The 12837-nt window shown below is 36.2% G+C and overlaps 1 protein-coding gene across 2 annotated transcripts in view; it reads right to left on the bottom strand.

Annotated features, from left to right (window-relative positions):
- Positions 1 to 12837, bottom strand: part of erbb4b (erb-b2 receptor tyrosine kinase 4b) — a 373945-nt gene that overhangs the window by 70384 nt on the left and 290724 nt on the right. For both annotated transcript variants that reach the window (XM_048194319.1, XM_048194320.1), the window contains exon 14: positions 5437 to 5530. In XM_048194319.1, the coding sequence (XP_048050276.1) occupies positions 5437 to 5530 (94 nt within the window). The remainder of the gene's footprint in view (positions 1 to 5436; positions 5531 to 12837) is intronic.

Below are 12837 nucleotides of genomic sequence, written 5' to 3' on the forward strand. Positions count from 1 at the left end.
TTGTTAGCTTAGATATCAATATGAACACCCTTAGAGTCATCCGAACACCTCATCAACCAGAAAGACAAATAACACTTTGCGGACAATAGGAAGAGATACTCCGTATTGTTCTATTAAGGGTGGAAAAGGCATGCTGCGCCTACCTAACCTTGAGGAACATCTGTATGCGAGTGTATCTGTCTGTGCTCAGTGAGACCGAGGCTGATATGTGCTTCTTTATAAGTGAATCTCTTGTGAGAGATGAATAAATGCCTTGCAGCAATTACAGCTGCTCTTCATTTCATGCTGTAAACCATCTCTGATGCAATAAAGCAGCAGACGGCCGTGGGAAGCACGCAACAGACACAGCTTCAGGTCCGTAAATATACAGTTTTCAACCCATATTAAAAGGGACACAACCGTTTTCAAATAAATGCTGCTCTAACTTTCTATTTCAAAAAAATATCAACTTTTCAACACTGATAATAAGAAGAAATGTTTTATTACAATTTTTTAAATTGTAATAATATTTAACAATATTACTGTTTTACTGTACTTTTGATAAAATAAATGCAGCCTGAGTATGTATAAAAGACTTCTTTTAAAAAATATTTTTAATGACAGTGACCAAAAATGACGCATCTGTCATCATTTACTCACAACTCAAGTTGTTCCAAATCTGTATGACTTTCTTTCATCTGTGGAACACAAAAGAAGAAATTTTTAAGAATGTTTTTGTCCATACAATGAAAGTCAATGGGGTCCTAAACAACACTGGACTCCATTGACTTTCACTGTAAAGACAAAAAAGACGTTTTACAAAACATCTTCTTTTTGGTTCCACAGAAGAAAAAGTCATACTGGTTTGGAATAACATAAGAACGATGTTGACAGAAGTTTAATTTTTGGGTGAACTATCCCCATCATTTCTCATCTATCCTCTACTATTGCTATAGCGGCAAAAGGCTTAAAACAAAATAAATAAATTAACATTCAACCACAACTACATGCTCTATTTAGGATATTAATAAATCTATTGCATTCATTTCACCTTCAAGTCTTATCAAAATCATCATAGCTATAAAAATAGCATGCATGAACGTCACCAGAATATCATAATTACCAGTGGGAAAACTCTGGATATTCATTGAGTTTGGGGCCATGTTAATTAAAGGCGCAAGGAAATTAGTATTGGTTGTGATTAAGTTTTAATTGCGAATGTTGACTGTACAATTTAGTTTGCATGCATTGTGCGTTGCCATAAAGCTTGCCAGAAAATACTCGTCATTTAGCTGGTTTACGAGATGACAGGCTTGGCAACAGAACTACATTTCCCATCATTCTCTAAGGGAGAACAAGAAGATAAAATATAAAGTATCAACTAAACACCTAATGTGCATCATTTTGTTATATTATACTTTAGCTCTGAAAAAGCTTACTGTCTTTTTTGGTAAGTAAAAAAGCGAGAAAGAAATATGATGGCCCAGCGAGTCATTTTTATTCTGACACTGGGCCTGCCAAAATCGTGCGGAGCATAGCACAGAGATAAAGGTGGATGTAAAACTCCTCCAAGGCTATAACTAGAAAGCATTATCACTTTCTCTGTTAATTGTGCTGCTTCTCCAGACACCTGCTGCACACAAATATCCATTTCCTTTCCACACACAAAACACTGTTTGTTAGTGTTGTTTAATTATGCCTTTGTGAAGCAGATGTTGCTGATTACTTCACAGGTAGGTTAGACCACTCAGCAGTTAATCTGCACTAATAACAACAAACATTTTAACAGCTTAGCTAAGCCTGGCATCATCTGAGAGGCTTATGGGTGTGTATGTGTGTGTAAAGTCCCTATTGGAGAAATTCAGTTGCATCACTTGGTTAGAACTTTAGTTTCTCTCTTATTTGCATATTGTCTCTAGTGGTCTAATTTATAGTGGACCAAGTTTTTTGTCTGGATGTTACTATACAGTTATTATCATAATTCTTAATTTTCTTTACCACATTGCATGCAGTAAAAATGCTAATGCAAATGATTTTTGTTAAAAATAAATAATTAAAGGATTAGTTCACTTTCAAATGAAAATTAGCCCCAGCTTTACTCACCCTCAAGCCATCCTAGGTGTATATGACTTTCATAATGGCAGTGAATAGGGGTCACAAGTATGAGCTGAATAAAGTGCTTCCATCCACATCCATCCATCATAAATGTGTACTCACAGGGCTCCAGGGGGTTAATAAAGGTCTTCTAAAGTGAAGCGATGCATTTGTGTTAAAAAAAAGTATCCATATTTAACAAGTAAAATATCTAGCATCCGCCAGACCGCCTTCCGTATTGAACGAACAAAGAAAGTGTAAAACTCTTGCAGTTCAAAAAGCTTATGCTACGTCCTACGCCTTCCCTATTGAATGATGGATGGATGTAGACGGAAGCACTTTCTTCAGCTCATACTCTTGACCCCTGTTCACCACCATTATAAAGCTCGGATGCGTCAGGATATTTATTAAAATATCTCCGATTGTGTTCATCAGAAAGAAGAAAGTCATATACACCTAGGATGGCTTGAGGGTGAGTAAAGCTTGGGCTAATTTTCATTTGAAAGTGAACTAATCCTTTAAGAGCAGTACAACAAACACTACCATGTTGTATAAATATTTTACAATTTAAATACTTTTTTAGGCATGACATATTTTACACATTTAACTGTAATACGAGTTACAAGGAAATGTGCTTAACTATCAATTTCACAATGCAAAATATATTAATGATTCTTTATGGATATTCCTTTATTCTTTATAGAACAATTATTAACATATGGGCCTCATTTGTGAAACTTTCGTAAATATGAGCAATTTACGCATAAAACAGGCATTCTTGAAAACTCTCCTTCGGATTCACAAGCACTTCGTAAACATAAAATTTTATAGTTAAACGCATGTATGTTAATGAATTCCAATCATTCGGAAATAGTAAATTCATACATTTAGACATGGTAGGGAACAGGTGTACAGGTTTATACCAACTAACATTTTAAAAATACGAACATTTTCATGAATCCGAAAATTTATGTCAGAACAGCTTCACTGCTGATTTACACAAAAATTTGTTCAGCTTGTGTTTCATGAACGAGGCCCAAACTGTATTTCTCTCCACCGAAGACGACTTTTTTTTGTAAAAGGCTCCATATGGGTAAAATTTGTTTGGGTAATGGTTTTATTATAAAATTATATTTATTTAAAAACAATAGAAATCTTTTCTAAGTTACTTTGTGTGTGTTGGCTAGCTGGTGGCACACTGACTGAACCACTTCAGAAATGAACAGGCTGTGAATAGGCAAAAACAAAATGAAAGAGAATATTTATCATTTAAATTTCCAGGCACAGGCAAAAAAAAAAAAGTCAGGACACGCACTCAGTTTTAGAGAGTTTGTTTTTGTCTATGTTTGTGCTGGTATTGGTCTCGGAGGGCTCATGATCGCGTCATTTGCGAGACCTTTATGTTTGACTCAAGCAGACAACAGCCTGAGGCCTCGGAGCATTAGAGACGGATCGGCTAAATCCTCTTTCAGCAACACACACAAGCACACGGCCGTACGCACCTTGTCATGTAGTCATCAATTTAAACCAAAGTGCTTGAGGCTGTTTTGAAAAAGGGGCAGCGCTGAGTGCACAGCCCATCTGTGGTAATGTCTCTAACCTGATCAGATTCATGGACATCCAAACAGCTTATTCATCCCAATCCCAGGTGTCTCCTATGGGGCAGGACTCTCTGTAAACACTTGCCAAGATTAGGCAACTTAATTTACTTTCTCACTAAATTAACAAGAAGTAAAATCAATCCCACGGCAGCAAAAGTACACTTCAACAAGGGATTCAATTAATCATTGGACCAAGCCAATCGAAGGTGGTGTCTGCCGTTCAGCTCTGTTTGTGCTTTAAGCTAATAAATATTGAAAGAGATTGCATTGAAATTAAAGAAACATACACACAGAATCTAAAATTAATAATCACCGAGCATCAAACACAAGAAACACAGCTTTTGTGAGTGACCTTGCAAAATCTCAGTATGATTATTTTACTCAAAAATCAACAACAACAAAAAAAAAATGCCACAAAAAAATACAATTAAAATATATATAATGATGCTATGACTGACACAACGGCCTCTTTGCCTTAAATATTGAAGAGAAAATCAGCTTCATTAATTTGCCAGTTTTTTTTTTTTTTTTTTGCAAAATCATAATGCAACATTGCAAAATACAGTTGCCAGTAAGAAATAATGATGGTCGGTCAATTATCTAAATTCACCTGCCATAGGAAGGTTGTCTTTGTGACTATACTGTGCAAAGAGCAAAAGAAGATTGAGGGGAGTGGCCAATCAGAAACACTCTGCCTGACAATCACTATGACATGCCTTTGAAGGGTGTGGTTTATGGGTGGTCTAAATCAGTGGCTAAGTCTTGTGAAAAAAACAATACAGTTATATATGACAAAAATATGTAAATAAAAATATGAAAAAGTATTCCAAAATACTTTTGATCAGACTGACTGATCTGATTATTCATTGTATTTATGAAGTTAACACTACCGTTTAAAAGTCTGGGGCTGGTAAGATTTTTTTAAATGTTTTTTTTTTTTTTTTATGTTTAAAATGTAAATGTATTCCTGATATGCAAAACTTAAAGGTGATAGAGAGCATTTTTTCATCGACTGAGAATCCAAAGACTGTTACTGAGTTTTTGAAATGAGCGTATGCGTAAGAACAGCCCCCCTCCTTCACAGCTCATTTCAAAGGAACGCCTCCCAAAACTCATGCACAAGTATTGGAACACGAGTGTTTGTTTACCACCGGCATTCGCTGTGTCGTGTTAGTGGATTCATTATGTCGGACTCACCGCAGGTAACTCATAATCTGCAGTTGTTACTCCTGTCTCCTGAGAAAAACATTGCATGTGGCGCCTGTGGAGTGTGGAAAGTTACTGGAGCACACAGCCGCGCACGTCTCTCACAAGGAACGTCATGGCAGTGATTGACAAGCCAGAGGGCCAATCCGCGCACGTCTCTCACAAGGAACGTCACGGCAGTGATTGACAAACCAGAGGGCCATGTGGCTGATGTTTTTAAGGCCCTACCTCGTGCACAGATGATGTATATTAATATTATTACTTTCAGTGCACCTAATAAATAGTCTTTTATCAGTTAGTAAAGACAGTTTCAAGTAATATTGCAAAAATGTATAAAACAAAACATCCTCTTTAGCACCTTTAATTACTCCAGTCTTCAGTGATTGGAAACATTTCTTATTATTATCAGTGTTGAAAACAGTTGTGCTGCTTAATATTTTTGTGGAAACTGTTGTGCATTTTTTTCAGGATTCTTTGATGAATAGAAAACTAATATTATTGGCTTTGTTTTGTTTGTTTTGTAAGTGTAGCTGGACAAAAATATAACTGAACTCACAGGCCCAGTGCAGGTTAGACCATCATCATCTGCTACCTCACACTGTGCGTCACACTCCAAGCACACTGAACCATTTGCGAACTCACGTACATCCCTATAAAAGAGAAAGAGAGAGGGAACAAAGAAAAAAAATGAGGTACTACAATAACATTTAATGACCGTTCAAGAGCATTCATGTTTCAGATGGGAAAAAATGGCGCGTCAATTCTTCAAAGTTCTTCCAGGAATTCCTGCTGAAGGATCTAGATGATTCAATCACTAGCCTTTTAAAGTCAAGACAACTCTCCAGTTTCAAACTAGATATTGCAGGTCATTATGTACACTTCAGATTTCAAAACCTGAATGAGGAAAGGCTGAATCACAGGCAGTAAAAGAAGAGTCATTGCACACACACACACACACACACACACACACACACACACACACACACACACACACACACACACACACACACACACACAGGTAGATTGTGAAAGCGCAGCCAAAGGGAATTCAGTGCTTGAGGCACTGCAAGGCCGTAGGGAGGCAACAGTGGAATCTAACACATCCGCCGGGTGTTTACAGCACTTCTCGGATGGCTGCCACAGCTGGCAAACACAGTTACTATTGACCAAAAGTAAACAGTCAGCCTTCACCACCTATCGAGGTGACAATTCATCAAGCACATTCAGGGACACCTCAAAGCACCACGCGGAGGAAATCAGCCTGGGACCTCTGAAACAAATGATCACAAAATGGTTCAATATGGGCAAACACAGTCGCTTCCTGGTCCCATCACTCCTCTGAAGACGGTAGTGACATTTTAGAAGCTGACATCCGTTACTGTGACAAGTGGAGGATGGCAGCTCAGTGAGGGAGAAAATTATTTTAAATATTTTTTTTTTTATTATTGACATGTGCTACGTAAATGAGTGTTAAATTGAATGAGAATTAATTATTCTTTATCTAAAAGGCACAGCACATTTTGTGCAGAGTGTGAGGAAGCTTTTAAAACAGCCCCTTATCATTAAAGGACTTCTCTTTCTCCCTTTATGTAAACGTTAACTTCACAGGCTCCGTTGCGTTTGCATGTCCACCGCATGTTTCCCGGTTCACTCTGTGCTCTCTTTGTACTCTACTGGTGTTTGCTTTAGGACACAGATTTTACATTGGACATCAAATGGAGACCCAATACAGAAACAAAATGGTTCATGGTCCCACTTTATATTAAGTGGCCTTAACTACTATGTACTTACATTTAAATTAATCATTTGATACAATGCACTTATTGTGTAAATACATGTTTTTACATTGTACTTATATTTTAAAAACTCCTGCATGTAATTACATCTGTAATTAATTTCTGTAATTACATTTATAATTACACAGTTGACCCAACCCTTACACCTTACTCCTACCCTTAAACCTACCCATACCACTAAAGCTTTCCCTAACCTTACCTGTATCCCACCTCAATAGTAGCAAAAGTGTTTTGTAATTCAATATGAACCCAATAAGTACATTGTACTTATTTTTTGATGTAAGTACATAGTAGTTAAGGCCACTTAATATAAAGTGGGACCATGCAAAACATGTTTCTGTATTGGGTCTCCATTTGATGTCTAATGTGAAACATGACTTGGCTGAATTTTGCAGAATCATAAACAACAGCAGATGATGTGATTTACAGGCTAAAACAAAAGAAACACTGTTACTGTTTAAACTCAAAAGTTTGGGGTAGGTAAATTTTTACCTTTTTTTTTTTTTTTTTTTTTTTAAAGAAGTCTCTTATGCTCACCAAGGCTGCATTTATTTGATCAAAAATACAGAAAACAGTATTATTTTGAAATATTATTACAATTTGTTACAAACTGTTTTCTATTTTAATATTTTAAAACTTATAATTTAAAACAGTAATTTATTCCTCTGGTGGCATAGCCGAGTTTTCAGCAACCTTTATTACTCCAGTCTTCAGTGTCACATGATCCTTCAGAAATCATTCAGAATATTCTGATTTGGTGCTCAAGAAACATTTCTTATTAGAATAGAAAGTTCAAAAGAACAGTATGTGAAATAGAATCTTTTTTAACATTTTAAACGTATGTGTGCTCTAGAAACTCCAGGATTCTGCTTGCTGCTAATTCCTCACGAACATACACCATTTGAATCTTCCGAAAAATAATCTTTCATAAAGTTCGGAAAGGTTAAAGCGAATTGCAACGACGTTCGCGGGCTTCATTACAGGATGCGCTGTGAGAGATGCGTGCTTTGTTTGATGTTGCTGTGCGCAGTCTCGCTTGTCGGTATTTTCCTTACAAATGATCTACGAAGGCATCATGTCGTTTGGAATGCAGTGGACTTTATATCTTTTTAAAATATTAAAGTCACTTACAGAAGGCTGCTTTCAATTTCAAATGTTGATGCTTTGTTTGTGAAGAGTGCTCCATGTAAGTGGTTTAATGTACTTGCATCTTAAAGGTGCCCTAGAACTTTTTTTAAAAAGATGTAATATAAGTTTAAGGTGTCTCCTGAATGTGTCTGTGAAGTTTCAGCTCAAAATACCCCATAGATTTTTTTTTATTCATTTTTTTAACTGCCTATTTTGGGGCATCATTATAAATGAGCCGATTCAGGGCTACTGGCCCTTTAATTCTCATGCTCCATGCCCACGGAGCTCGCGCTTGCCTTGAACAGTGCATAAACAAAGTTTACACAGCTAATATAACCCTCAAATGGATCTTTACAAAGTGTTCGTCATGCATGCGGCATGCATGCGTCGGATTATGTGAGTATTGTATACTGTTATATTGTTTACATTTGATTTTGAATGAATTTGAGGCTGTGCTCCATGGCTAACGGCTAATGCTACACTGTTGGAGAGATTTATAAAGAATGAAGTTGTGTTTATGCATTATACAGACTGCAAGTGTTTAATAATGAAAATAGCGACGGCTCTTGTCTCCGTGAATACAGTAATAAACGATGCTAACTTTAACCACATTTAATAGTACATTAGCAACATGCTAATGAAACATTTAGAAAGACAATTTACAAATATCACTAAAAATATCATGATATCATGGATCATGTCAGTTATTATTGCTCCATCTGCCATTTTCGCTGTTGTTCTTGCTTGCTTACTTACCTAGTTTGTTGATTCACCTGTGCAGATCCAGACGTTACTGGCTGCCCTTGTCTAATGCCTTTCATAATGTTGGGAACATGAGCTGGCATATGCAAATATTGGGGGCGTACATATTAATGATCCCGACTGTTACGTAACAGTCGGTGTTATGTTGAGATTCGCCTGTTCTTCGGAGGTCTTTTAAACAAATGAGATTTATATAAGAAGGAGGAAACAATGGAGTTTGAGACTCACTGTATGTCATTTCCATGTACTGAACTCTTGTTATTTGACTATGCCAAGATAAATAAAATTTTTCATTCGAGGGCACCTTTAAAATGGTTTTATGATGCAAAATTAATGTAAACACAACCAGTTTTGTCTTAAGGGATTAAATGGACAGGACAAACTGCATTACTTATTATATTTCAAAATAAATTTGTGCGTGAATGCAGCTTAATGGATCTCTCGCTGTCTATGATGTAACAATCAAACGACAGTAAATATGAGAAAGAAAACGTTCAAATAATCTTAAATACTGAAAGCACTCTTTGTTTATTGCTTGTAATATGTTTCGTTGCTCCTCTTTATTATTTGCTACTTGCTTGAATGTTTTGAAGTTATAGGCCTATTAGTTTAAAGTTCTTAACATACAATTGTTTTAATTAAATTGTTTCATTTTGAAATTATTTTAAAAAGTACTTATAATGACTTGTACACATATGTAAATGTAAAGATTTTAAGGTTTTTAAGTCGGTAAACTAATTAATTAATTAATAATAAAAAAAAAAAAAAGTAGATCAAGAATCGTTTTGAAATCGGATTGTGACTCCAAGAATCGGATCGGATTGTGAGGTGTCCAAAGATAACCACCCTGCTGTCATGTTTGATCAATTTCATGTATCCTGGCAGAATACAAGTATTCATTTCTTAAAAAAAAAAAAAAAACTAACCCCAAAGTATCATATCTAGAATCACATCATGCCCTCCCTCTCTAATATCACCTGACACTGAAAACTGGATCAGAAAGCCTTATGGACCGTTTTCACATCTGCATTTAGTAGGGGCGTGACGAGGCAGTTAGCTCGAGAGACGAGACACGAGATAGAGTTCACGAGACAAGATTTTTACACAGTATTTTTAAGAAATCTTCAGTGATGAAATACATGACTAGAAAAATAGTCTGCAGGTGCATTTGAAATGTTTTAACTAATCATCTTGTAATGAATGTCATTTCATTTCTACTTGCTCAGTATGAATTATCATGTGTAGTAAAAGATAACAATACTCAAGCACTGTAAAAGGTTTTGCCACTAACTCAACTGACTGGATTCTCTCCTGTATGATTTCATATGAGTCTCTTCAGACCTTAGAACTGTACATGATTTATGAGTTTCTACAACTTTTGATCTCCTAACTGAACTCCTTTCCACAAACTGATCAAATAAAAACAGTATAAATAAAAATGAATAACAGTTTTCTCTTAGTCTTATTAAGTGCAAACAATAAGTGCAACCATAATCAAAGTACTCTTTCAATATTCAAATTGCAAACAGAGACCACATTTTTCTTCAAGCGTGATACAGAGCTGAGATACAACTACACAGCCCAGCCTAAGATAGCTTTCATATTGGAAACTCGCATTTTTCACTTTCAATTTCATGCTCATGCATACTCTTGTGAATGGGGAGCGCCGGTGCTGAGCATGCATTCTACAAGATAAGACATTTGTCAGACACTTTTAGGCTCTGTTGAGCCACGAATCCTCCACCAATGTCTTGTAAGTCATCTCATCACTTACTCTTGTCACGTGATCAGTGAACTCCTGCTGCACTATGTACAATTATGCTACTCATGTTGGATGAGCTGGATGGGATTGAAGCCACCATTATGCAACTGAATGAAATGGTTTTTATCTCTATAAAAAGCAAAACGACAGTGGAGGGATAATGTAAATGTAGCGGTAGCGAATTCCATCCTAATTTCTCCCTCACACTGCATCATAGCAATATCGTGAGACAGCTGTTCACCATTACGAGAAATCTCGTCACAATTTCATCTCATGGCACAAGATCTCATCACACCCCTAGTATTTAGCACTAGTCACTTGTGATTCACTCATCCGATATGAATGTTAATATCAGCTGTAAAAAAGCATACAAAGTTATGCTTACTTCCAGCAAACCACACAACAAAAACTGCCCTAAACATCTTCAAAAACTTTCAGTTATTTTAAAAACATCACAGTGGGTCTTTTCATTTTTTAGCTGTTTGTTCCCAAAAACTGAGTGAATCATCTTGTGCGAACAGCGAGTTCAACCGCAGAGGTCGACAACCAGAAAACAAACAAAACACAAACACACACGCACACACACAAAAAGAGCAAAGATATCGGAGCACTGGGTGACTCGTGTGGGACGGGTGAGTAGGCAGACGTGACAGTGCAAGACAGTGATGCGTCTGTGGCCGTGCCGTGCCGTACCTCTCCAAACCCGCCTCCCGCTTCTCGACCACATAAGGCCTGGTGAGCAGCTTGGGCCTAGAGCTGGCCAGTCTGCAAGGCAAAAGAATCATGTGGGACGATCGCAGGGTGCACGAGCCCTGGCGCTGATTCACTATCAATGCAAAACCAAGATGGATGTGGCATTTATATAAAATACAGTGCACCCATCCATGATAGTCCTAGTCCTAAACACTCAAAAGGACGAGGGATAATCTTAAAATGGCAAATGACTGTTGTTTTAGAATCTGAAAATGGATGTTGTTTGTTTATTGTCTTGTTTTAGCTCTGGGCAAGGGAGAAATTAAATTTTGCTGCTTCGCTCAGTCAAATCAATCAAAAGCTGATATTCATCTTTCCCTTTGAGCAGTACGTAAGTACACAACAAATAAAGAGGGAACTCAAAACCAATCTGTAATTTACCCTCTTCACCGCACTGATCAACACTTTATTATTTATTTATTCCAGTTGTGTTAACCAAGAGAAGGAGCTTAGTGTCAAAACATGAGATTATGAGAAATCAGACAAGGACTCACTACCAAAAAGAATTTTCGTGCTGGTTTGGTACTGATAAAAGGTGGTTTACCAAAGAAGGCTAGCTGGTTGAGTTAGTTAAGTAGCATAATAAGAACATCAGCACACCAGCATCCAAAACACAATATGTGCACTTTCTAATTTACAGTGCCATGGCAAACAAAATGATTAATTTTACCCTGGGTTGTTTAGGAATTTATGATGAGATAAAGACACAGGGCACCATGAAATAACACAAAGACAATAAATACATCAATTGTCTGGTTACACTTTATTTTGGTAGTCCACTTTAGACATTCTACTAACTATAAGTATCTTAACCTGGCAACTACACGTCAAATAATTCTCATTAATTTGCAACTACCTGCCAAAAGCTCTCAGAGTATTAGTAGACTGTTAGGTTAGGGTTAGAATAAGTTGACATTCTAATAAGTTGCAAAGTTACTTATAGTCAGTGGAATCTGTTGGGGAGCATCAAAATAAAGTGTTAGCAAATATTAAGCAGATAGTCTACTAATACTCTGATAGTTGACATGTAGTTGCAAAGTTACTTATAGTTAGTAAAACTGTCTAAAGTCAACTATCAAATTTAAAGTGTTACCAATTGTCTATCTATTATTGGCTGCACATGAAACAAGAAAGGATGACAAGAAAATACACAGATTTACTACACAAAATATGTTTTTTTTTTAGAATGCTTTGGCACACATTACAATTTCATGTGCCCTACATAATCCACCTGCTCTACTTTAATGTGTGACTAGTAAAACACACTATATCGACAGTATTTGTGCTTTTATTAAATAAGTTTGTTGTTGTTGTTGTTGTTGTTAAATGACTACAGGTTGACTACACCTTCATTTATTTTCCCTACTTTTTAAATGATTTTAAAAAGATAGTACACCCCAAAATTTAAATTCTGTCATCATTTACTCACCCACATTCATTCCAAACTTGTATGACTGAAAGTTTTTGTTTACGAGTGTGTGTTTGCCCATACAATGAAAGTTAGTGTGGTCCAAAACAACACTGTCTTTCATGCATGGATTAATAAAAAGCACTCAGATATTTTTTCCAAAAAACAATGTTTCACAGAAGAAAGAAAAGATTTTGTAAATGATGACAGAAATCTTTTTTTTTCTTTAATCTTTAACTATCCCTTTAAAGTTTACATTTTATTATTTTAACCTTGTCACATATCCAGACTATCAAACATAAACTGTGATAATCTGCCATATATTAATAAATCGTTTAAACTTTTATT

This window comes from Megalobrama amblycephala, linkage group LG6 (assembly GCF_018812025.1).
Source record: "Megalobrama amblycephala isolate DHTTF-2021 linkage group LG6, ASM1881202v1, whole genome shotgun sequence".
In the NCBI taxonomy this organism is placed as follows: domain Eukaryota; kingdom Metazoa; phylum Chordata; class Actinopteri; order Cypriniformes; family Xenocyprididae; genus Megalobrama; species Megalobrama amblycephala.